We start from the raw sequence: 25,642 nt of genomic DNA on the forward strand, positions 1-25,642 counted from the left end.
ACTAATACTCTGTAACATATTTTTTTTTTTTTATCACTTCCACACTCGTGATGAGCTATTGTTATAGTGCAAATTATAATCGCCCACCAGGGTTATATTGGTTATATTTCAATTTTATAACCATTTTAGGTTATGTGGAAGTCTTTTAACCCATCAGTTGAGCAAGTTGCACAATCCTGTAAATTTCTTAAACTAAGGAATGAGTTCTCTTTATTGCTGTAAATGAATGATTTGCAGGGCTTGCTTTATTTTACAGTCTTTCAGCGGCTTGAATGAAATCACACCTCCGGGATCTAAAGTTACCTCTTTTTCCAAGTTGGAAACTCAAATGGGATTAATTTTGAAGGGGACATTGTGCTCATCTCCATATTGCATGATTCGCAGTTTGCTCCATAGCCCCTCCCCTCCCTTCTAACTTTCTTCTGATTGGCCTCACCTTGTAACAAGTTTTTATTTTAGGTAACCATATAAGGCATTGCCTCTCACTGACATCACACAGAGCCAAGAGTGGAAAAAATGCTCTGAAACTGAGATAGCAGTCTGAAACCAGGGCTTTTGGTTCATAGCAATTATGTAAAGCTCCTGCATAAAACTACATATATCAATAAATTATAATAAATAAGTGTGATATGTCAATGATGGTTATGATCTTTTGCTCTCTGTATGTTTTTTTAATAGTCCTACTCTGTGTTCATGTCTACGGTGGTATTGTAGGGTGCTCTTCTTTGTTTGCATACTAAATGGGATCAACTGGAAATACCTGAGTTGAGCTTTCAGGGCAAGCTGCTGAGGAGGCAGTATAGCTCAGCTTAATGGTTAAATCGCTGTTGTTCATCACATACTCTGGAAGACACACACACACATATATATACACAGCAGGGTCATGTTACTGTGCCTGAGTCAGTGAAAATAACAGATGTCCACATCAGAGAGGAGCAATACACGTTTAATGATTATAAACCATTCACTTTAGGTTTTGAATCAAGATCAAGAGGCAAGTAATTATTTCTTGCACTCAATGTTGCAGTCAATACTGGGAGCACTGCAGTTTCTTTACAGTAAGCATCTTTTTATTCATGGTGAGTAAAAGTGAAAAACACAAAAAATAATGTGTGTAAATCATATCAGTCATCATATCATCGTATCAGTAAAACCTATCTTCTTAGATCAAGTGAAAAGCGACCGATTTGGATCAATGAACAGAATGACAATTATTCGATAATTCCAAACCAGAAACATCAATAATAATAAGAAAATCTATCCAGGCTTTTTTTTCTGTCCTGCAACAAAAGGCTTCTGGGAATGGCTCTATACAGAAATCACTTCAGTGTGACTCACCACCATGCATCGAGCTGTTTTCCTCTGGATTCCTGCATTTTATAGAGGTGGACAGCAATGCGCAGAAAGAGCTTTCCCATCAATAACTTCTAACTGCTTAGTGGTTTGATTCTTGGCTGTTCAGCACTCAATTGGAGGAGATGTAATCTATACATCAATAGGCCGAGGAGACTAATAAGCAGATTTATGGCAGGATAGTCTCCTTCCATGGTGATCACAAATATTTCTAATCAACAAATTGTCATAATTTACCTACAAAGTTAAAAATCTGAGGTAAAACAATCGAATTGGCTACTCATTTTAAACTACATTTTGATATTTGAACATGTAGAAATACATAAATTATAATACAAAATACAATAAATAGTGATACATGATTAGTTACAGATTAGTAACAAATTGAATATGTTTAATTTAAGGTTACTAAATATTTTATCAGGTTATGAGAAATCAAAATATTAATCTATTTTTCTCTAAGTGGATCTGAGGACACCTAACACTGACCAATAAATCATTCAAGCAAAAAAAAAAGGCTCCTAACACAAGGTATCAACCAGTGATGAAAACGTGTCATATCTCTGTATGGTACGCAGTGTCATCATTAAAATGAGGAAACTGGACAAGTGGAGGGCAAAGAAGCAGCAGGCCTGAAAAAAAAAAACCTAGAGCAGATGAACAGTATCTGAAAGTCATGTCCTTAAGAAAGTGGGGGCTGACAGCAAAGACCTGACACGGGACCTGATGTATCAGGTCAGATGTATCTGACCCTTCAGCTGATCCATCTGCTTGGTTGGTCTCAGTGGAAGGGTGGCTGTCAAAAAGCTGATCTTATGAAGCGAAACAAGGAGAAAAAGCTCAGGTGTGCCAAATTACACAAGTCTTATGGAGTGATCGATCCAAACTTGATTTGATTGATGACTGATTTGATTCAGTCTGTAGAGACAAAGTCAGGACAGAGGTGAAACAGTGAGTGTGTACTATCTGTAAAACCTGGTGGAGGCTCTGTCATGGTTTGGATTTCAGCCAGGGGTGTTGGGGATTTTGTAAAAATCCACTGATTTATGAACACAGAAAAGAATAGTCAGGGTTTGATCCACCATTTAATACCATCTGGATTGGCAATGGCTTCATTTTCAGCACCACAATCCCCAACATACTGTTAACAAAAAAAAAAAAAGCTCACAGTGGACCACTATCTGTCATGGACTGGCCTCCTCATGGCCTGGATCTAAAAACTACTGAAGCAGCATGAGATCATTTTGACAAAGAACAGAGCAAGATGCCGCCAACATCCTAAGAAGAATCCTTCAAAAAACCTGGAGAACTATTCCTGAAGACATGAGAAGAAATAACAAGAAGCTTGCCTGAGAGTTAAAGGCTATGTTAAAGAATAATCATACGAATACTGACGTTCAATCTTTTTAGAACTGTACAAACCATTTTTCCATCATATACTAAATTTCTGTGTATATTTGCATATTTGTTTCAATAAATTGCTGCACCTAATTTACATTTTCCTTGTAAAATATGAAAAAATAAGGGGTAGTTCTAGAATTTTTCTCAGTAGTGTAATTTTCCTATATTAGGAGGGTTATGGTAGCATCTTACACTGTATTTACAACTGAGACGCAATCATTTTAAGAAATTTGCTGCCCTCTGGTGATGGAAGTTAGATACTACAGCTGATTGTTTGGCCCCTTTGGTAGCGTTTCGCTGTTTTATAGAATACTCTTTAATTGTTGGAACTGCAAATGTTGAGAACAGAAGGTAAATGAGTAAAACTGCATAATTTGAGTTTTTTTTAAAGCTCAAATATAAGATTAATAAAAATAAGAAATCACTTATTTAACACTTGAAGGAACTTGTCACCTTTTTTTTGTCTGTCTGGAACATTCTTGTACATGAACAGCCAACACCAGGAGTGTTCAAGATCTGGGAACATGAATGTGATAGTCTGACATGATTTTTATACACAGATCGATGCTAACTATTCCATAGTACAGAATTTGGACTTGCTGTGACAGCTCCCGGTATCTATGAGCATTATTAAGTGCTATTTCCTAAATGTTTCCCATGATGCCATCTATTGATAACACTCATTTACAACCACAACAAATGAGCTTTCCTGTAAAGGATAAGTTTAAAATTGATCATCTTCATTTGTTACTTCTCTTCACTTGAACTGACTGATTAAGCTGACAATCACAAAGATTGCCTGCAAGTGATTGTGGCTGAAGAGCTGATCAACATTTGAATTAGTCCTGTGGTTGTACAGATGTGGTCAACAAAATAAATAAATAAATAAATAAACATAAAATAGATAAATAAAACTCTGTTGTGTTATTTTGTTATAAAATTTAATAAGTCACAAACATCATGAACAGTTTATGCATTGTAACATAGTTAGCCACCAGTTTAAAAAGGTACACTCAAACATCCAAATGGAAGCTGTTTTTATCAAACACGTTAAACCATCATATTACTTAAAATTCCACAAGGGAAACCCACATATGTGAGTGAAACAAGCCATCCTATTATTAATAACAAAAACATAAACCCAAATAAACATGTTACATTAGAGGCAAACTTTACATTTTCACACAATCTTTTTGAAAAATAAACATTAAGAAACATCTTTTGCAAAACTATGTAAAACTTCTGTACAAAGTCAGTTGTTATCCTATTTAGTGGATGTCCCTGCAGTGTGACGCTGGCAAGTTAAAAATTGGAAATGTGGTTTTAGATGTTTGACACAGTATCAAGCTGAAGTCCCACGTGCCTGCAGGAAAAACAAACAAAAACAATCCACTTTTACATCATCTGGCATGCAAAACCCAAACCTACAGCAGTGGTTAGCTTATTTACTTGTTTTATAGAAAAAGATTTATTCAGCTTATAAAAAAAGTATTGGATCTTTCTTTCCAGGATTGTAAACAATTTTTCAGCTCACCATGGGCTTCATCTCACGACCATCTCCATCATCTGGCTTTTTCCAACCCATTTTTTTACTGTTTTCAACGAATTCCTGAAAAGGGGAACAGAGTTATACAAAAATTATTTAACTGTTAGTTCAAATTAATCTTCTTGTAAGGTTAAAAAGCAAATGAGAAAACATTGGCGAAAACACTGTGACTCGAAGCAAAAAAGTTATAAATTTAAAAGAAATTGTCTAAGAAATCAATATTAGTAATTAGTAGTTTTTCATCTTATTCACATATTCAAGTAAAACAATATAGTAATTTTTACAAAACGCCATGTAGGGTTAGAGGGATTAATTGGCAGGAGAAATGTCTTCCATGGAGTCCAGGAGTAGAAGGCCAGTTTTGTTTGGGGGGTTGTTAAGTGTTTTGGGTAAACAGTATCTGAACTGCCAATATCAATCAAAGAGACATTAAAAGCTTCTTTTTTTCTTTTTTAGAAAAATTATTTTGTGGATTGCATGTTCTCCCCATGCTTGGTTCTCTCTGGACGCTCCGGCTTCCTCCCACAGTCCAAAGACAAACATGTTGGTTCAACTGGTGGGTCTAAATTGGTTGTAGGTGTGAATATAAGCATGATTGGTTACCTGTCTGTTTTAGAGAGACAGAACAATTGCAACGGTTTGCTATACACCTTGATCTCCTGCCTATTTTGACATGAGCACAAATTGTCTCCAATCTTCTGTTACTTCATATTCTCAAATAAAATAAAAAAGGACCTCAGATAAAGGACAATCCCTCATCTCACCATTAAGGCCTTGTCCATGTAGTACTCTCGCCCAGGGCTGCCGTCATTATACTTTGTGTCCACAGCGAAGCACAGAAATAGGACATCGACCACATTTTCAAACACAGAAAGGAAGCAATGGGCCACCAGGAAGGCAAAGACACAGACGATGAGAAGAGGCAGCACCCACACCGTGTAGTCCCTCTGGTAGTTCAGAGCCAGAACGCCGGCAAAAGCTGTGCAGGAGACGATAAGAATCTAAGAATGAAGACACACAGCTGGTTAGAAAACACACACCTCCACAAGTATCAACGTGGGCCAAAAAAGTACGTCTATGCAACGTAGGGGCAGAGCAAACAAGTTATGAAAACACAGACATGTTGACATGTGTTGATAACGTCAGCTTTCAAACTTAGTTATTTGACACATTCAGTACCTTTCCCAAGAAGAGGACAAAGTCGCCGACAGTGTTAATGGCGGCTACTCTGAGCGCGTTCTCCACCAGGATAAGGAAAGCTTCACGAGCTGAGGTGCAGAAACTTGTGCTGTTGATGGCTGTGGCTGTGTAAGCGTTCTGAAATCATTTGACATTGAAATGCACAGTGTAAACACTTGGGATAATCTACACACAACATACAGTTCATCAAAATGTGAGTTCTTACTTGATTCAAGTATGCTAAACACTTCTCAAGGCACCACAGACAGCAGACACAGGCTTTTACCATGCAACGAGCACAGGCATTTTCCTATTAAAAAACAGACAAAAACAAAATGCAATCCATGTACAAAGATGTTTGAAAAGTTTTAGAATATGTATTATAATATAATTTAAGAGCTTTAAACATTACTTTTAATGCTCACCTTTCCTTTGAGCTGACTGTGGATGTATGTCAGGATTAGACGAGGGATCTTAACAAGTGTGATGATGAAGGAGCCTTTGGCCAAAGTACCCAGGTGGTAGCGGATAGTACGTGCCATAGAGGAAATGATAGGAGTTGCTGGGATCTGGGACTTGTTCCTTAAGTTAAACAAATACAGAAGAACGTTACAATCAGCAAATGCAGCGTTAAGCATCTGGAGAGATCAAATACAAACTGCTGTCTGTTACTTCTTTTGTACCTTGTGAAATAGTAGGTGACCACAGCTCCAGCAATAGTCATCTGCTGGAAGGCAAGGATGAACTCACTGATCCAGATGAGACCCACAACGTGATACCACACCAGGAACTGAAGAGGCCCTGGCATTTCATACCCAACCACACCCGTAGAGTTGTTTTTTACCGGTGTTCCTACGAGGGGAAAACAAAAACAAAAACCCAGCATGACTTTCAGTTGCTTCAATATGAATGTTGTAGTTTTTTCATTAATTTGGCTGCCAGCCAATCACTGGGGTTTATCTGATAAGATGCAGGTTTGATTCGATGATAAAAATGCTGGTAATTACAAAAGAAATGAAAGCCACACAGTGATGTCATGAATGTAACAGCCTACTTTACTGTAAAAGACACAAAGCCACTGAGCAGCAGCGATTACAACCACAGGAATTAGATTTTAGCATTAAGAATTGAATTTTGATTAAAGAGCTTGAGCCTATTGGTGGATTATCCCCAACGGAAACATAAGCAATGATTTTGGTAATTGCCAAAAAAAACAAATAAACAATTCGAGACTTCAGTTTTACCGCACAACTACGTTCTTACTTGCTTGTCAAGTTTCACATCATTCTTTCCCTAAATTCCTTACTTCCAGAGCTCCATTTTCTAGATTTTTTCTAGAAGATTTAGGAGTCCTAAATTATAAAACTGTTTCCCTCCGATTTATTAAAAACATATTCCACTTAAAAGTTACAAGCAGTATTTAAAATGCCATTTAATACTTTGTAACCACTTTTAAAACATCATTCATAGAGACATGTCTCATTTCTGCTGGACAGCTATGAACCCATGTGTACCAACTAATACTCCTTTATTAATGTACACTTACTGAGGATCATTCACAAAACTTTTGTACTCCTAGTTTGACATTACTAGGAGTACAAAAGGCTTTAAGATAAATCCACTGGATTATTTTATTACTCCACAGTATGTTATTTGTCTTGTGTGTGTGTGTACTTTTAAATTGTGCAAACTGAAATCAAGTGAATTGCTGCTCTTGTGCTGACCTTTCATTTAAATACTATTTAAAACCAGCTGTGAAAAAGAGAATGAGGAGAAGGAAGAAGTGGTTCTTTCTTCGTCCGTTCTCCCACATCACGAGACTGGCACAAGACTCCGAATGTGGGAGTGCAGTCATGCCACAAAACAAAGACAAAATGTCACAAAGCGACAATTAATATTCCGCTTGCTTGAACTCATGTGACACTAGAAAAAAACTGGCGCATTGCAATGTCAATACACAAACTGAAGCCAATAGCAACTCAAAGAATTCTCAATAATGACAAACAGACACATAGAAAAGAAACCGTAAAACTGTGGTCCTCGATAGGCCTTTCTTCTAACCTGTTGTCCCGAGGAAGAGAAGCACACCAATCCAGTAGATCCAGAAAAGTATGAGGCAGAGGAAGGTCCAGAAAGGCTGCAGGACCAGCAGGGGAAGATGGATGAACACCTTACCCGCCACATGGAACAGGGAGATGGTGAGAGCCACACGCTTCCTCATGAAGAACATCACCAGCAGGAGAACAACCTGAAGCGTTTCACAAGTTCAGTGGAGGTGTTCAGTTTGATGATAATTATGATTTTTTTCTCTCTAATACCAGCAGAAACATGTTACAATGTTACATGTATATATTTCATTCTTCTGAATCACTGCATTTTTAAAACTGTAAGTATATAGCAACGCATCCACGTATGTGTACATACCGTGAAAATAGTAGCACCAATGGCATAGAACAGCAAAGCCGTAACATTATCCGATGCCACTTCTTTTCCAAACACTGATGTGGTGTTACTGTTGAGAGCCTTTCTGTGGTCTACATAGAACCACCACAGAACGCCCGTCCCACCTGTAAAAGATCATACCCACATAAATGTTGCTCTTTTTTTAAAGCAGACAAACTATAATGTTCTGTTGCTTTAATTCAGTGTAATGTGACTCAGAGCATCGGATTAAAAGATGTTACCTGTGGAGCCGATGATCACCAGAACTGTGAGAATCCAAACCAGCACTTGGGAGATGTAACGAATGACGACCATCATGATCAAAGAGAGAACTGCATCAGAGAAATAACAGACGACGTCACGTGAGTACAGAAAACAATCTTAACAAGAGAAATGCCTAAATATCTGCAGCCTAACTAACACAGAAATGCAGCACGTATAGTTTTATAATACAAAAAACGGGTTTTTTTTAGTTGTTTGGGATATTGTTGGTCACGGTTCAGACACATGGCATATCAAAAGATTTTTTTTCCCCTCCATGTTATAAACCATAAACCAAGCATGAGAAAACAATTTAATTAGGTTGAACAAAAACAAACATTTTGTATTTTATCTCTTCTGAAAAAAGACACCACATAATTTTAAAGAAAGCTATTTAACCTAACTAATGAAAACTAATAATTTTAAAACACAAACCAAACTGAAAGTTAAACTAAATGTAAAACAACATAAACATAGATTTCGGAGTGTAACGTGAATGAGCTACTGGCTATAGAGGAATAAGGAGCACTCTGATGGACGGCAGAGGCACGGTTATAAGGAGCATCACAGGCAAAAGTGAATAGTTCTCCAGGGTTCTTAGAGGATATTCAAAGCTGTTCCTTTGAATTTTGGCTGCTTTTTGCTCCCCTTTCTTTCTATACTATTTTATATCTGTCAAACTTTGTTATATTTGGCATTTTTCTTTGATTCAACTAAAGAAACAGGAACAAATTGCGTATTTTTGCAACAAGCTGATCGGTGCAGTTGTGGCTCATGGGACAGACAGGGTCATCCACAAGTCAGAAGGTCAGTGGTTTTAAAGCTACAGTTAGAAAATTGGTTTTGTATATGTAGACACAACACTGGAAATCACTTGAGTTAGGTGCTGTTTTTGCACTGGAATGATTTGTAGGTCAGTTTTATGCAGCTCAGCAAAAAAAAAATATTACTGAAAATGGTAAAAGAACTGGAGTTAAAATGTGGGAAAAAGCAGCCAATGCCCAAAGAAAAGCTTTGAAAAACCTCCAGAAAGCCTGGAGAACCACTGCTCAAGATCACTTAAAAAAATACAAGGAGGTCTGGAAGCAAAATATAAAGAAATTAGGCTTGGCTTAAGACTCAAATGTTAATCACAGCCTTAGCAATGTGGCTACATCCACTCTACATACTACTTGCATACCACTGTTTTTCCTTCTGTATCTGTTGTTTTTTTAAATCTGTAAGTTTCACATATTTGTCCAACTGTTACAAAACAATTTGAGGGCTATTTGTCAGGAATTATTATCATTATTATTATTATTGTTGTAGAGAAAGTCACTCTGAATCTGAATCACATGAAAAGTCTGTCCTGTAGCAGTGAAAACCAAAACCCCAAAACGAGGCAGATCAAATAACTGAGATGAAAGACGTCTGAAGCTGACATGAGATCAGCTCTGTCTCATAGGGATGAGTTAAAACAGACCTTAAATTAAAGCTTGCGGGCAGAACTTGAGTGGATACGACGACTGTAACCACTCAAACATTTCCTGTTTTTTCAGGACAAAAATAGCTTCCCTTCCAATGGTTTCCTTCCTACTGAATCCTCGTGAGAAATTGGAGCTGTGCAGAGGGGCAGCAGAAATCATAAAAGCAAATCTCATACTGCAAGCTGGAGTTATACCTAAAGCCAGAATGCAAAGTCCTATGATGATCTCTTTGCTGGCCATCACCCCAGAGATGACACGCTGCAACACAGTGTTGTCGCTGACAAATGTCATAAAAGCTTTGGCGAACTGAGTGTAGCAGCTGATATCCGTAGGAATACAGCGCCGGAAAAGCAGGACAGATTTACTGCAAAGAGCAAAAAGACACAGAAAACAGATTTTTACTCATTTCTAGTGACTAGGTCTCCAAGAAATAAATGATAGATTGTGGAAAACCATTTTTTCTGTTGGTCTTGGAATGTATTTAAGCTAATAAGAGTACAGGGGAAGTAATTAATTAATTTAAAACTAATGAAAGAGCAAAAAAAAAATATATATATATATATATATATATATATATATATATATATCTCTCGAGCTCTTCTCTGAGCCCTTGGTATTTCTCCAGCTTCTCGTGTTCTCAGAGCTCGAGAGGATGTGGAGGGTGAAGGTGACGGTGGTCCCCGTGGTAATCGGAGCACTAGGTGCGGTGACTCCCAAGCTAGGCGAGTGGCTCCAGCAGATCCCGGGAACAACATCGGAGATCTCTGTCCAGAAGAGCGCAGTCCTGGGAACAGCTAAGATACTGCAGAGGACCCTCAAGCTCCCAGGCCTCTGGTAGAGGACCCGAGCTTGAAGGATAAACCGCCCGCAGGGGCGCGCTGGGTGTTTTTTTTTTTTTTTATATATATATATGTATGGATAGATAACCTTGGTGGAACAGGCAGTTTTGGACACTTGGTTGATTTTTCTGATGAATAGCTTGTGTATCTTGTAGGAGTAAGATCATAGGTGCAGAGATTCGAGCCTAACAGAAGGAAAAAAATATATCACACGTTCAACTTGGCAAAATGCTTCAACATGCAATTATAAGGATATTGGTGAGCAATCTTTTCTGCAAAATACTTGCACTTCTGCATTTTCTCACCATTATTCAACGCAAACTGCTTTAAATCAGAGTATGTCGTCAGCTCAGTAGATGGACACTTGGAAACACACAAAGCAATGGACTTGATCTTCCTGTTTATTAAGTCAAGGTTGCAAGGATCGAGAAAGAAAACAAACCTAAAAAAGGAAGAAAAATTTGATTTATTGCCCATTTGATACCAAATACTTCCTGCCCTTTACTTCAAAATGACAAAAAAAAATCTATCTGTTAAGATGAGGACAGAATTATTAGCCCCACTATGAAATTTTCATTTTTAAAACATTTCCCAGGAGCTGTTCAACAGAGCAAGGAATTTTTAAACTACATTTTTGAACATCCTACTTTCATTTTAGATGTTTAAATTATATTGCTTTGCACATAGCAACACAATTATTTCACAAAAAATGAAACTAACTAACTAAGAAAGTAACTAACTAAAAGTCAAAATGCTAATAGATGCTAATAGCCAGTTGTGTGTCCTTTCCTGCAGATGCTTGTCATAGTTTTCAACACTCTCACACGTCTCCTGAGCAATCGCAGCCCATTCTTCTTTGGCAAATCTCTCAATCCCTCCATATTTGATGGAGGTAGGACTTCAGTTCAGTCCACTGATTTGGAATGGGATTAAAGTCAGAGCTTTGTACAGGCCAGTCCATAACTTTCACTTTCGTCTGGAGGTAGTTCTTCATCAGGAGCAACGTACGTTTTGAGGTGTTGTTGTGCTGAAAGACAAAGCAACAAACCAGACCCAGTTTTGCCATTTAACGCTGTGAAGATTTTCTTTCAAAATCTTCACGACTCGTGACTCATTCCAGCTTGACGAGAGTCCCATTCCAGACGCACGGAAAGCATTCCACAGCATTTGGGTTTAATGCCTCTTCCTCCTTTCTCCAAACATAAGCAGAGTTTTTATAACCAAAGAGCTCTAGTTTCATCTCATCTGACCAAAGGACGCACTTCTAGTATGCATAATCTTTCACCGGGTTGTCTTTAATGTGCTTCAGTCTGGCTTAAAGGCGTTTCTTCTGCAGACGTTTTTCTTGGTCTGCAGCCTTGCAGGCCAGAGTTCTGGAGATTGTCTTCTTTGAGGCTACGATTCCTAACTTGGCCAAGTCATTCAGTGTCTTGGCGGTTGTTCTGGGGTCTTTAGACACAGCTCTCATTGGTTTTCTTTCCAGAGTCTTTGAAAGCTTTTGTTTTCTTACCTTTGCCAGGTTTGTTCAGTACTGTGTGGCTCTCTCTGAATTTCTTGATGATCATTTTCACTCCACTTCTTTACACTTGGAAAAACTGTGATAACTCTGTATATCCATCTCCTGCTCCTTTAGTATCAATTCTTCTTCTACAGTCTAAAGTGATTTTATTTGTTTTTAGCATATTTTCTCAAGTGCCAGGTCAAATCCTTGGTTAGGTTGTGTACTGTGCATAAATCATGATTTTCTCTTAGAACTTGATTTTACAAGTTTGCGCTTTATAAAGTTAAAGCACATCATTGCACAGCAATAGTTTGTGCTATACTTCAATAAATAGATAGGGGACTAAATATTGACCGTGGTCATTTTTGTTTTCTTCCTGGCATAACTCTGTTATTGTGTGCAAATACAGATCATTAATGCATTCTAAATAAAACTAGTATGTTTAGAAATGCTATGTTGAAAATCCCTTGCTCTCTTTAAAAAAAGGGACTTGGAAAATCTTGAGGCAGGCTAGTAATTTTGTCCTCATCTGTATATCATGTTTGGTTATTACTATGCCAGTTGGGAGTTCTCTGTCTGGCGAGAAAATGAAAGATGGTGACATTTGCTACCCTGTCAGACAGATCCTTCTTTGTAGCAGAAACGCCTTTTATTCAAAGCCTCCATGGGCAATCAGCCCATCAATAAAGCATGACCCATTGTTTCAGTAAAACTTGGCCCACAGGCTGCATGCTGATGGAAAGCTACACCCCAAAACGAAGAAATATAATCAAAGACTTCAAAGACAAATCATGATTTTAAAAAAATCTCATTAACTCATATCTCATTAAGACTTTCTTTGGGTGAATTATACAAAAAGAAGATATGCTAATAAACTACACTATTCATCAAGGAATGCAAAGAGCTTAAGCATTAGACTGTTGCAACAAAGGGTCTGCATAGCTGAAAATGATGAGTACAGTGTAAAAACACTCTAAACCTATGCCGCATGCAAAGTCATTTGTAACCAATCAGACTCACTTGTTTTCCGTCATGTCCCGGCCACTGAGAGGAACTCCCTCAATTTTGGTGTTATTCTTACCGCAGGTATTGCCATAGCTGTCATATCCGAAAACAAGTCTGGCGGCACCTCCGGTGGCAATAGGATAGCCACAAATACATGCCTGCAGGTGACACGGATCAAAGATGATATCATCATAAGATTAGTATAGAATTTATTAATGGTACTCCCACATTAAATAAAACTAATCTAATGTGTAATAAATGCTAATGATGGCAAAACTTTATGTTTTTTATTGAAGAATGCTGATTCAACTTTTTGAAAATGTTCTAAATTTACAACAGAGTTTTTTACATATTAAGATCTGAACAACATAGCCACAAGACAAAGACAAAGCAACACCACAGTTCAACAACACCACAAACCTCAGCCTCCAAAGCCATCATCGTATCACTGAATCTCAAGCTCGCAAAAACTGTTTTTGCCAAACTGGATATACAGCAGTGCTGTTACTGCAAAGGTTAGCAGCTATTTGATGAAAGGCAGCAACTTCACTGCTGTCTAACTCACTAACTGGCCAGCACAACAAAGAAGGGACATGAGTTAATGCACTCAGTCGTTAAATGCAGAAGACCTGCAATGAACCCTGCACTCATTAAGTTTCTTACTGAGGTTGCTTTTAGATGAGTTGCTGCTGACCTGTTATGTATTGGAGAAGTACAATTACACAGCTACACAGAAGGCTCCATAAAGGACCGTGAAGTGTGATCAACACCTCATGAAATAGTTTTATATAAAAAAAACAAGGAGACATCACAACTTTCTCAAAGGTAGCATTGGCGTGTGGCTAAAATATCAGCAGAATCAGCCACACGCCTATGCTCTCATTCACCTATAGACTTACCATGCCAATGCAAAAGAGTGTAAATATGATGAGCCATGGGATATCCGTGCAGCTGTGCTCCTCCAGCGGTTTCCATTCACGTTTACTCTGCCAAGGCATAAATAACAGTTATCCTTAAACTCCGCTTCTGTGGAGAGCGCCCAGAAGTACCTGCCTCACTGCCCTCCCAAAAATCTGCAAACTAGCGACTTCGTTGGTACCAGACGAAGTAGCAAAAACAAAGAGCTGCTTCTGCTGCTCAAAGAATGACGTTAACGCTGCGCAGGAGCTGTAAACGAGCTTTGCTGTTCGGCTTTTCAAACTACAAGCGGCCATAGCGCCCTTAGGTTTAGCTTAACTTACCTCTGTGCTCCCGCAACACCCCATCGTCGAACTACGATCACACAACTTCAACAGAAAAAACTTTTAGGTGTCTAAACTTTATTAAATTTCTTAGCTCATTCGGGTCATCTCCAATTCTCTTTAAACACTAATTCACTCTAACCACCTCAATGAAACAAATTCACGAATTTGTTTGCACAATTTCCCTTCCTTTGGCTAACACCCACTTACGCCCTTCCACTTACAGGTAAACACGGAAGAACAACTTTTCGTATGCGACGTTTACGGGCTAGCGGAAATACTCCAAATACGGAGATGGCAATGCAGCAAGGGCAATCGGATGAAAACTTGTCCTTGACGCTTTTGAGCTTTTGTGCGACATTTTTGTCGACGAGTCACTACACTTGAACTTGTCCAAGTCTCAATTTTCAATTGCTATTTTTTTTTTTCATTTGGCCCCTTGACCAATCATTCGCAGCCATGAAACATGACTCACCAAGCATACTTTCCTGAAAGACCTCTGACTACTTATCCAGGAACACTTTAAGCTGGGAACCCCGGACCTTATAAAATATTATCAGCAACACGTTGATCTAGTAAAACTAACGAATACTAAATAACAAATAACAATATTTGCCGCATTGTGCCTGAATGCAGCACATCGGCTTGCACGCCAGTGGCTTGTGTGGAATTTGGCGCCGTTTGCTGGAGTAAAGATGTAACTGCTGTTTGTGGTCGTGATTAATAGTGGGTTGGAAGTAGCTTAATAGCAGCAAATAACGCGTGCTTCTTATTGGTACAAAAATATATCTTTAAAATGAGTGCTAAGGCTTAATGAAGGATAAAATGAAGATTATGCAGATGTGTTTCCGGTCTGGTAAGTGTGCCACGTCTGTGGTTGGTATTTAGCCTCCAAATGTAGTTAATGTTCAGGTGATAAAAATAAGTGATTGACTAATTAAAGCTGTGCTTTGACTGTACAAAAATGAGTGAGCTTGTATAGCATTTGCAACGTTTACTTATTCCACTGCACGTCGTGAGCGCAGAGTTTCACACTGACGGGAAAGGGAGGGAGTATCTGTGCAGCTGGCGAATGGACCTCACAATCTCACTCGGCTCGGTAATTTGGCTCACTTTTGTGCTCTGAATCAAGCAGCATGTTAACATATGTATGTAACATATTAAGGAAATGCAAAGTTCAGCCCATTAAGACCATTAACTTGTATTTACCTGGTTAATTACAGGCAAACACCTGCAGTCCTGTTTGAGTACTCCAGTGCTTGAATTTTGGTCTCAGCTTAAATGTGAGGATAGGGTGTTTGTAGACCTTCTAGCTCATGACTACTCAGACTGAATCACTGTACACTGTACTGGGTTAGCCAAACCCGTACCCTAACCCTTGGACTAAATTAGCATCCCAGAGGCACACTAATTTAGTCCAAGTAAGGGCAAGGTGTAGTTCAGTAGAGTCTGAGGTGTTTTGTTTCGTAGTCCTGAAAACCTGCCCCTTTGTGAGTCATATTTTTGTTTTCTTTGAACTTTTTTGTGTTCTTTGAACTTGCTGTTTATTAAAAATCTTGTCATTGATAACCAAACAGCTTACAATATGCCCAAGTTCACAATAACATAGTTTAATGTATTACCCAAAAGGTTTCCTGTCTTAATGTGAAGGTTTGAAGACACGACTTCCGAGTGGACTGAGCACACACAATATCATGATGAAGAAATGCTTTGCTTCTGATTTTGCAATAAACACACTGGGTGGGAGACTGTAAGGAAAAGTAACTGTGAGTAGGAGTAGTCTTTCTTAAATGACAAATGCATCATTCCTGGGAAGTAAAATTTCACACATAAAGAGATTTTAGTAACTCTGAAGTCCATATGAACACACAGGCAAATTTTCATTCTCAGTATAAATCAGCATATAATAAAAGCAAGCTAATTCAGATCCTGCAGAACACACGAATAGCAGTTTCAAGTGTATGTAAGAGTGCCGGTGCAGATGGCGGGAGGTTTCGCTTGGAACTGAAACACAAACGAACACGGAGCGGAAACATAGCTGCTCAGAGGTCTCGCTCATCATATGATGAAATGACTCCTGGCCTCTCATTTTCTGACTCTTGGTCTGAAGTATTTCCTGCTGATGCTGCTGTGGCAACAGTGTCCAAGGACAACACGTTTTTTCTGGTTCTCAGCTGGATGAATTAATGCCAGTGCTGCATATGTTCAGCAGAATTCTGGGTGGGAGGGTGTAGTACGTCACTAACTTGGACTGCACGGGGTCTGGTCCAGCATGCAGAGTAATTCCTCATGAATAACAAGACTTCAGGATAAATATTCAGTTACTCACTTCGCAGACACTGTCCAGTTTGGGATTGTGTAAGGAATCCTGCAAGGTTGGTGCATTTTACCAAGCGTTGATAAATTGCTTACATTTCAAAATGTCTTCCAAGATGAGCCAATTAAATGTAATTCTATCACTTGTCTGTATCTTGTTTAAATAAACGTGATTCAAGAACAGACAGAATTACTTTTATTTTATAAATCTGGTAAACTTTAACAAGTCCTCATGACGTGTGTTTGCAGAACCGTATAAGCTTGTGTATATGTAAGAATTCATCTTTCTGTGTGCTACTTTAAGGCTACAGAGGTGTTAGAATATGTTGAGGTGCAGACGCTTATATGCTTGTGAAGCATGCGTTTGAGCCAGAGTGTACAAATCAAATCCAGCTGCCATCACCACCTTACCAGGCTTTGATCCATAAAGTTTTTGAGATCCAAAATTTTGGGGGCCAGTGACTTTGTTAAGGGGAGAGAAATTTACAAGACCTCTCCGCAGCCTCATAATACTAACACCAATTTGACAGGTAATCTGGCTGAAAGTTCCGACTTCAAAACAGAGCTGTGCAGCACGGGACCTGATCAATTCCACCGTGAAAGAGGGGAACCTAACTGTATCGCCTCACTGAATGAACGTCTTGGGTTTGGATTCACTACCTGGCTGTGACCTTTCTGTGTGGATATTTGCATGTTTACCCTTGTATGGCTTCTCTCGTTAGTTGCTCTGGGATCCTTCTACAGTATTAATTGTCAATTCTAAATTGTACTTAGGTGTGATTGTGAGCATGAACGGTTGTCGACCTGTCCAGGGTATACCCTGCTTTGCGCCCTATATTAGGTGGAATGAATGGCACCCTAGTGATGGACAAGTGGAAGAAAATCGATGAATAGATGTTATGCAGACCCACTAGCTGTGGTTCAGGAACCCCTGGGTAATTTTAGAACCACTGGAATACTCTGCCTTTACTTAAAAAGTTGTATCCAGAAAGTTGGTTCTTTTCATCTGGACGTTGTTTTTTCAGTGGGAGAAACATTCCGTCAGTCATCCACTTCTACAGCCTCTTCTTCAGTCTTCTTTAGTGACTGAAGAGCTCACTTGGATGAGTGATGAAACGTTTCTCCCACTGAAAACGCAGAGCACAAGTGAACAGAATCAACTTTCTGTGATTTCTTTACCTGGACGATTGAGCATCAAGATAAAAAGTTGTATCTTGTTTTTTTGTCCTTCCTTAGATGAAAAAGTTACTGTCCAAACAGGATGTTTGAAATTCACATTCCTAACTGTAAACAACATGAGTTTTAGTAGAGAAAGACTGTTTTTTAGAAGGAGTGTCAAGTAACTCCCATACGGTCACAATTAGAAGTAACAGTTTCATAAAGGTGTCTGTGGAGATTACAGTTCCTTCTTTAAGTCCTTTATTTGGATAGTTTAGGACTTCCCCTCATAAAGTAAAAAACTGAAATGGCTTTCTTGGCTGCTGTTTTTGTTTACAGTATGCCTGCTTCTCCAGAATGAGGTCACCAATAAAAGTTTGCTGTGTTTTTTAGGAGGGGACTTTCTGGGAAATGGAAGTTGCCAGTTTGGGATGCTGTCACTATCTTGTCTTGAATAAGTTGTTTGCATTTGTAGTCATTTGTAGTCAGGGAACAGCTGAAAGTGGCTTTTTATATCATATAAAGACTTGTGAAGGTAAAGAAAAAGAGAAATTCAGGATTCGCTGTGTTCACATATACTCTGAAGCTAGATAGAGCATTTATTATTTCTGCCAATGTAAGGTTTATAGAATAATTATAAACAATTATAATTAGGAGCTTAAATATAACTGTAGCTTTTTTAAGAATACAATCATCCATAGCAAACAGAGCAATACATGCAAGACTCAAGTCCTCCTTCCAGGTAGTCCTATTTGGCCAGATGTGCCATAACTCCAATATTGATATATTATTATATATTTAATATTTTGTAGTTTTAAAATATGTGTTGTTTAAAAGAATTGAGGCTAAATAAATATTCCACTATGGTAAGTAACACACACTGCAGGTAATGATGCAGTGAATAACAGTCAGATAAATAAATATATTTGACTCTATGTATTTACACAGGAGTGTCTGTCTTCTCTCCATCAGCCTGGTTTTGCACAGTCAGGCAAAGCCAACACACCTTAACCACTGAATGAGTGACTGAGTGAGTGACTGTGCAATTCAATTCAATTCAGCTCAGCTAAATTCATCTAAATTCAATTCAATTTTATTCATATACAGTGGGGCAAAAAAGTATTTAGTCAGCCACCGATTGTGCAAGTGCCCCCACCTAAAATGATGACAGAGGCCAGTAATTTGCACCAGAGGTACACGTCAACTGTGAGAGACAGAATGTGAAAAAAAAATCCATGAATACACATGGTAGGATTTGTAAAGAATTTATTAAAGTAAATCAGGGTGGCAAATAAGTATTTGGTCACCTCAAACATGGAAAATCTCTGGCTCCCACAGACCTGTAACGTCTTCTGTAAGACGCTTTTCTGTCCCCCACTCGTTACCTGTATGAATGGCACCTGTTCGAACTCATCATCTGTATAAAAGACACCTGTCCACAGCCTCAAACAGTCTGACTCCAAACTCCGCCATGGCCAAGACCAAAGAGCTCTCGAAGGACACCAGGAAAAGTATTGTAGACCTGCACCAGGCTGGGAAGAGTGAATCTACAATAGGCAAGCAGCTTGGTGTGAAAAAATCAACTGTGGGAGCAATCATCAGAAAATGGAAGACATACAAGACCACTGATAATCTCCCACGATCTGGGGCTCCACGCAAGATCTCATCCCGTGGGGTCAAAATGATCATGAGAACGGTGAGCAAAGATCCCAGAACCACACGGGGGGACCTGGTGAATGACCTGCAGAGAGCTGGGACCAAAGTAACAAAGGTCACCATCAGTAACACACTAAAACGGCAGGGAATCAGATCCTGCAGTGCCAGACGTGTTCCGCTGCTGAAGCCAGTGCATGTCCAGGCCCGTCTGAAGTTTGCCAGAGAGCACATGGATGATACAGCAGAGGATTGGGAGAATGTCATGTGGTCAGATGAAACCAAAGTAGAACTTTTTGGTATAAACTCAACTCGTCGTGTTTGGAGGACGAAGAATACTGAGTTGCATCCCAAGAACACCATACCTACTGTGAAGCATGGGGGTGGAAACATCATGCTATGGGGCTGTTTTTCTGCCAAGGGGACAGGACGACTGATCCGTGTTAAGGACAGAATGAATGGGGCCATGTATCGTGAGTGTTCCCAGGCCAGCTGAGAGATATAATCTCTCCAGAGTGTCTTGGGTCTGCCCCGGGGCCTCCTCCCAGCGGGACATGCCCGGAACACCTCACCCAGGAGACGCCCAGAAGGCATCCTGGTAAGATGACTGAACCATCTCAACTGGTTCCTTTCTATGTGGAGGAGCAGCGGCTCTTCTCCAAGCCCCTCCTAGATGGCTGAACTCTTCACCCTGTCTCTAAGGAAGAGGCAAGCCACCCTTCGGAGAAAGCTCATTTCCACCGCTTGTATCCGTGATCTCGTTTTTTTGGTCACTAACCAAAGATTGCGGTCATAGGTGAGGCTTGGAAAGTAGACTGAACAGTAAATTGAGAGCTACACTTTTACACTCAGCTTTCTCTTCACCACCCCTACAACAATACAGAGAAAACCTCAAGAATCAGACCCCCTATGAGCAAGCACTTGGTGACAGTGGAAAGGGAAAAACTCCCTTTTAACAGCAAGAAACATCCAGGAAGACCAGATTCAGGAAGGGACAGCCATCTGCTGGGACCTCTTTAAGGTGTGCGTGTGTGTGTGTGTGTGGGGGGGGTAGACTACCAAAGTAGTCTATTACAGTTGCAAAAATCAACACTGTATATAACCGCTATCATGCACAGTTATAATGTCTTTCAGTTGCATCATTTACACACATAGACACAGAACCCCTTCCCTAGGAAGATTAGATTATTTTAGTCTATTATGGTCTGTATTCTTAATAACTTGTACTTCCTGTTCCCACGGTTGGAGTCACACTATGACCCGTGATCAGTGGGCCCCTGGGTTTCTCCCACAACATTGTCTTTGAGGTTAGACCCAAACAAACAAAGCAAGTCAAAATCAACAAATGAATAAAGGCAGTTTTTAAAATCAAAACAGCAAGGCAAACCTCTTAAGTTGCATCATATTCATTGAGATATTTCATTCAAGAATACTGTGACTGCTCAAGTTCCCACCCAGCCCTCAAACACAGTTATTTAGACTAGCATGACTGTAGACAAAAAGAGTTGTTAACCACAGGGCATAGCAAGTGACAGGAAAGGATTGCAAAGAGCTTGGTGTGGTTTGCAGATGTTATATTTAGATCTGATGAGAAACTTTGTTTTGTTGTATTTTTAGTGTTAATAAACCTAAGATCAATTTTCACAACTTCTCATAACTAGCAGGCAAGTACAGTGTTTCAAAAAAAGTTATTTAAAGAAACCCTAAAAAAGGAGCAACAAGATCTACTCAAAGCCGTCTTTGTATATGAAAGCACTGAAAATGACTCAGTTATGGGAGGGACAGTATTTTTTTTTCTCTGCAAACGTCACCTACATTTTCCTACATGGGCAAACACTCTGTGTTCTTCAATGCCCATGATTTAGACTGACTTATTTTTCCAATAATAAACTATATCAGTGAGGAATGTGGGGTTGTTTCCTCTGGGCCCTTGCTGCTCCACTTAAGAATCTGACGGGTTGAACAGTGGGGGATTATAGGGTGAATCATGAATGGTCCTTTCTTATCCATGTATGTGACTGATCCAGACTTGTGACCCGCACTATTGCATGCCTATAAAAATGGTCATGCTCATCCTTACTTGTGTGGGACTTTGAGTTTGACTTCCAACAGTGTCTTTTAAGGCAAATACGTGTTCACATAAAAAACATGACTTATGGCATGACTTAATGGATGGCAGATCTGTTGGTAAAGCCAGACTGAAATATTGCAGAATCCTTTGGATAGATCCACTGTGCCCATATCAATGAAGAAAGTCCAATTAAAAAAACCCTGAAATATCTCACATCCTGTGATATATTTTAACATCTTTTTGTGCTTCCTGCTAAAGATCAGTTAAAAACAAATGATCTATCCTGGGAATGTCATAAATTTGTACCATAATCTTGTGTCTATTTATTTAGTTGAATACTAAACTGGCTTTGTGGTTTATGACCAAGTATTTACACAATGATACAAAAAAGAATCATCCAATTTCAAAGTGCTTCAAACCTGTAACAATGAAAATATGTACTGTTAGAAAGACGGGATTTGTGAGTTTCATATGGTTGCCAGTAGGTAGTGTGACCTATCCAGTGGTAACTCTACACATAACTGAAAACTTAGCAAAGAACCAATTTTTATATCTTTAGGCAGTTTGTTAAAAGCAGCCTGTTTCAAAAATGCATATTTTGCCAAAGATAACAGTTTGACATGCAAAAAATAGTATAGTATAGTAAAGTATAGTATAGTGTAGTGTAGTGTATCTGCACCTGAAAACTTGGCATATCGCAGCATGCTGTGCAACATGTCTTTATGTTGCACAGCATGCTAGAGGACAAAAGAAAGTGAAGGAGACCTAAAAAGAAGCAAAAATGACTGCAGCAGATGAACACCATCTAAAAGTCACTGGAAAAACTCCAGCAAAGACCAGACATGGGACATGAGAGATGCATCTGGCCCTTCAGCTGATTCATCTACTGTTTGCCAAAACTTCATCAGAAATGGTCTCAGTGGAAGGTTGGATGTCAGGAAGCCGTTCTTAAGGAAGACAAACAGGGAGAAAAGACTGGGGTATGCTAAATCACATAAGAATTGGACTGAAAATCAGTGGGAACAGGTCTTATGGAGTAATTAATCAATTTTTGTTTTTTCAAATTCTCGTCAATATATATGTAGCTGGTCAGGAGAGACTGTCAGCAGTGGGTGCCTGAGTGTCTGCAGCCACGTGTAAAACACAGTGGAGGCTCTGTCATGTACTGGGGCTGCATTTCAGCAAATGAAGCTGGGGTTCTTGGTGGAATTGTGAATGCAGAAAAGCACTGTCAGATTTTGATCCACCATGCAATACCTGCAATATTATCTAGAAAGTTTCTGATTGGCACAATAATGATCCCAAACACACTGCCAATGCAGTAAAAGCATATCTGGATAGAAGGACTTTATCAGGCCTGACTAGAGCCCAGAATGTATTGAAGAAGTACGGGATCATCTTGATAAGGAAGAGAACAAACAGCAGCCAACAGTCAAAGAAGAGCTTTGAATGTCTTTCACAGAAGCCTGTAGAATTACTCCTGAAGACTTCTTAAAGAAATTAGAAGAAAGCCTGCCTTTTTTCTAATTTAAAAAATTTAGACTGTGTTGAAGAGTAAAGGTGGTCATACCAAATATTGCCTTTCAAGCATGTTAGAAATGTAGAAAACACAGTTTTTGCCTTATATACTGTATTTCCATGTATGTTTTGTAAAGTACATCATTTGAATCTGCCTACTTGTATTTTGTGTTTAGTGTTAAATATTAATTGGTGGCATGCTGGCAAGCTTTGTCTACATGAATGGAGAACATTCCTAACAGTTTCCTAGCTGAAGGTCAGCATACATATTGTTACATCATGGTTGGTATGTTCACATTCTTGTATTTAGTGCCTCACAGAACTTCCACAGTAGCTGTAGATTTCTACTCACATCAAAGCTACATTTTGCTTTAACCTCCCACACTTAGTGCTTCACTGCTCTTTCAGTTTACACACAACTGCACACACAGAAACATTGCTGATGGGCATCTTGTCTTGCACATGTTGTTGCCTAAATATGTGTTTTCACAGTATCACTGGTGTATCACATTGTGACGTACACCAGTTGCCCTGAGGGCGGGCAAGATGGTGTGATTGGCAGGGGAAGGCATAGCCTTTTAAATTATAGAGCAGTACTGGACGTCCACAGGAGATAATGAGTGGATAGCCTGAGTCATGCTCTGTGTCAGGCTCTGCACTTCAATCACCAACCGTATCCACATAGAAGCTTCTGTGACCGAAAAAAATCTGCATTTCATTACATGGCACTTGGTGTGCAGAGTGCATCATGTGACATGCAACAGCAGAGTCTTGTTGTACTTGGATGGCTTGCCCTTGAGTTCGACCATCTGTGTCCCCGGAGAGTCAACATTTATGGTAGTGCACAGTTTCCCAGTGCAGCCCCTAAGAAAAGACTCATCCAAAGCTTCGACTCACATCTGGATGACCCAGAGGTTAGAGGCTGGGGTTAGAGAGATAGTTGGAAGGGGCTTCATTCCAGTTTTCTCTTGTGCTTGGACTGTCCCTGTTGGTATGCAGCTGACCCAACTACCACCCCCAAAAAAAACCAACACAAAAACAGTCATTATAAATCTGATCATGGCTGGATTTTTAGTGAAATTAGGAGATTACTTACATTTTGAGGTTTTCAATTGGTCCAGGCTTTCCAAATGAAATATTCAGCACCTACTTCCACTATGGGTTTAAAAACAAATTATGTCAGTTGGTCTTTGTGATATAAAGCGCAGTCATTGCCAGCTTTGCCCTTCCTTTCTGCAAAGTGTTTCACAGACAAATTACTATATTAGGAAATGAATTGCTGGTATTTTGGTCCTAAATAATTTTTTTTCTTCCCACTTAATCTCCTTGAAAAGAAAATTGTCAGGTTCATAGCACTTTTAAAGCCGTCTCCATTATTATAAATGCTGAAATATGATTTACCATTTTAGTGTATTTTTAAATACCTCCCCCAACCAGATTAACTATAAAGATATCTTGCCTTGTATTTTTTTCATGAGTGCCAGTATTTTTATCTAAGAGTACTTGTAGTTACAAGATGACAAATTTGCTGCAGATATAACTGCCAAAACATTAGAGCAATCTCAGTTGGCTCGCAGCCCGAAGTCTTACGAAGCAGCCTGTCTGTTACTAATCAAAGCCAACTCCTCCTGCCCAGCTTGGTGAAATAGGGAGCTAAAGAAGAATGAAGAAAATGTCTCCTGAAAAGAGAAGCAATATTTCTGAAATAGCGAGTAGCGAGTGTACAGTAGAGGAGGGTGGAGTGTATGGTGTGCTTAGAGAGTTGTGAGACGGGGGATGGGGCTTCTAAGATGTGACTCAGACTCACTGTCAAAACCAGCGGGGAGGGGACCTGATGAGAAAAAAGGATAGAGCGGAGGAGAGAAGGGAGGGCCGGGGGAAAAGAAAACCCAGCCCTCTTACACCACCTCGACTCTTGAGCGTTCAGCGTCAGCAAAAACCATAATGTGATCAAGATGGAAGTTGTCCATGGACTTTTCACTGCTTCCCGGCTTTCTGCCTTCCTCTGGGGGCTTCAGTGCCTGTCCAACAGTTTTACAGCGAAGATACTGACTCGAGTCTAGAAAATGGCTCGTAGAAGCTTAAAGTAAGGACTTCTTGCTTGGAAAGAGTGAATTTAAATTTCCCAAACGTGGACAGATTTCATTTGATGGATGAATGAAAAGTCAGCTTGAGAAACATCTCTTGGCAAACTGCATTTCAGGAACTAATTGATCTGCAATCTTCGGGTTGGATTACATATTCCACTTCTGGATTTCCACAAAAGCTTTTAGATTATGTTGCTAAACAATGTGTCATCACTGGAGTATTTATGAGAAGTAAACATCAGTGTTCCTCCACTGTAGAATGTGGAGTTCGGCTGTCAGCTGTTCGTTGGAGTGCAAGTAAGAGGAGTGACTGCTTTTTGGACCTTTCCCTTACTTTACATATAACCAAATCAGGTACATGTTTGTGCCAAAGGGTGCAAATGGCAGTTAGAACCATCATCCTTATGTCTTAAAATGAAATTTTGGGAAAAGAAACTCTTCAAGCAGGTCTTCCATTTTTAAAATACTTTCAATACACTTAACAAAGTTTGATTCTTTGTCACAGACTACTTAAGACGGCTATTCTATGTTGTTTTGAATTGTGTTATTTACATAGTACAGAATGGTTCTCTTTAATCAAAAGCTTTTATTTGTCTGTCTCGACA

General features: G+C 39.3%; 2 protein-coding genes across 3 annotated transcripts in view; one reads left to right on the forward strand and one right to left on the reverse strand.

The window, feature by feature from the left end:
• Positions 1-3,678: 3,678 nt before the first annotated feature.
• On the reverse strand, positions 3,679-14,487 carry LOC116329084 (choline transporter-like protein 1). The gene is made up of 16 exons (XM_031751018.2): positions 14,235-14,487; positions 13,893-13,979; positions 13,009-13,151; positions 10,793-10,929; positions 10,576-10,672; positions 9,843-10,012; positions 8,164-8,253; positions 7,904-8,046; positions 7,541-7,727; positions 6,163-6,331; positions 5,905-6,061; positions 5,706-5,789; positions 5,480-5,617; positions 5,065-5,301; positions 4,289-4,363; positions 3,679-4,117 (listed from the first exon to the last, which is right to left on the reverse strand). The coding sequence occupies exons 1-16, from the start codon at positions 14,256-14,258 to the stop codon at positions 4,097-4,099; spliced, it is 1,959 nt and encodes a 652-aa protein (XP_031606878.1). The 5' UTR covers positions 14,259-14,487; the 3' UTR covers positions 3,679-4,096.
• Positions 14,488-14,950: 463 nt separating this feature from the next.
• dlc1 (DLC1 Rho GTPase activating protein) overlaps positions 14,951-25,642 on the forward strand; it is a 93,981-nt gene continuing 83,289 nt past the window's right edge. The window contains exon 1 of one of the 2 annotated variants that reach the window (XM_031750966.2): positions 14,951-15,090. The gene's annotated coding sequence lies outside the window, so the exon portion shown is untranslated. Of the gene's footprint in view, positions 15,091-24,903; positions 25,335-25,642 lie in introns of those variants that run through there. The other variant, XM_039613477.1, reaches the window with a different exon arrangement.

Source organism: Oreochromis aureus, linkage group 6 (assembly GCF_013358895.1).
Source record: "Oreochromis aureus strain Israel breed Guangdong linkage group 6, ZZ_aureus, whole genome shotgun sequence".
NCBI lineage: Eukaryota > Metazoa > Chordata > Actinopteri > Cichliformes > Cichlidae > Oreochromis > Oreochromis aureus.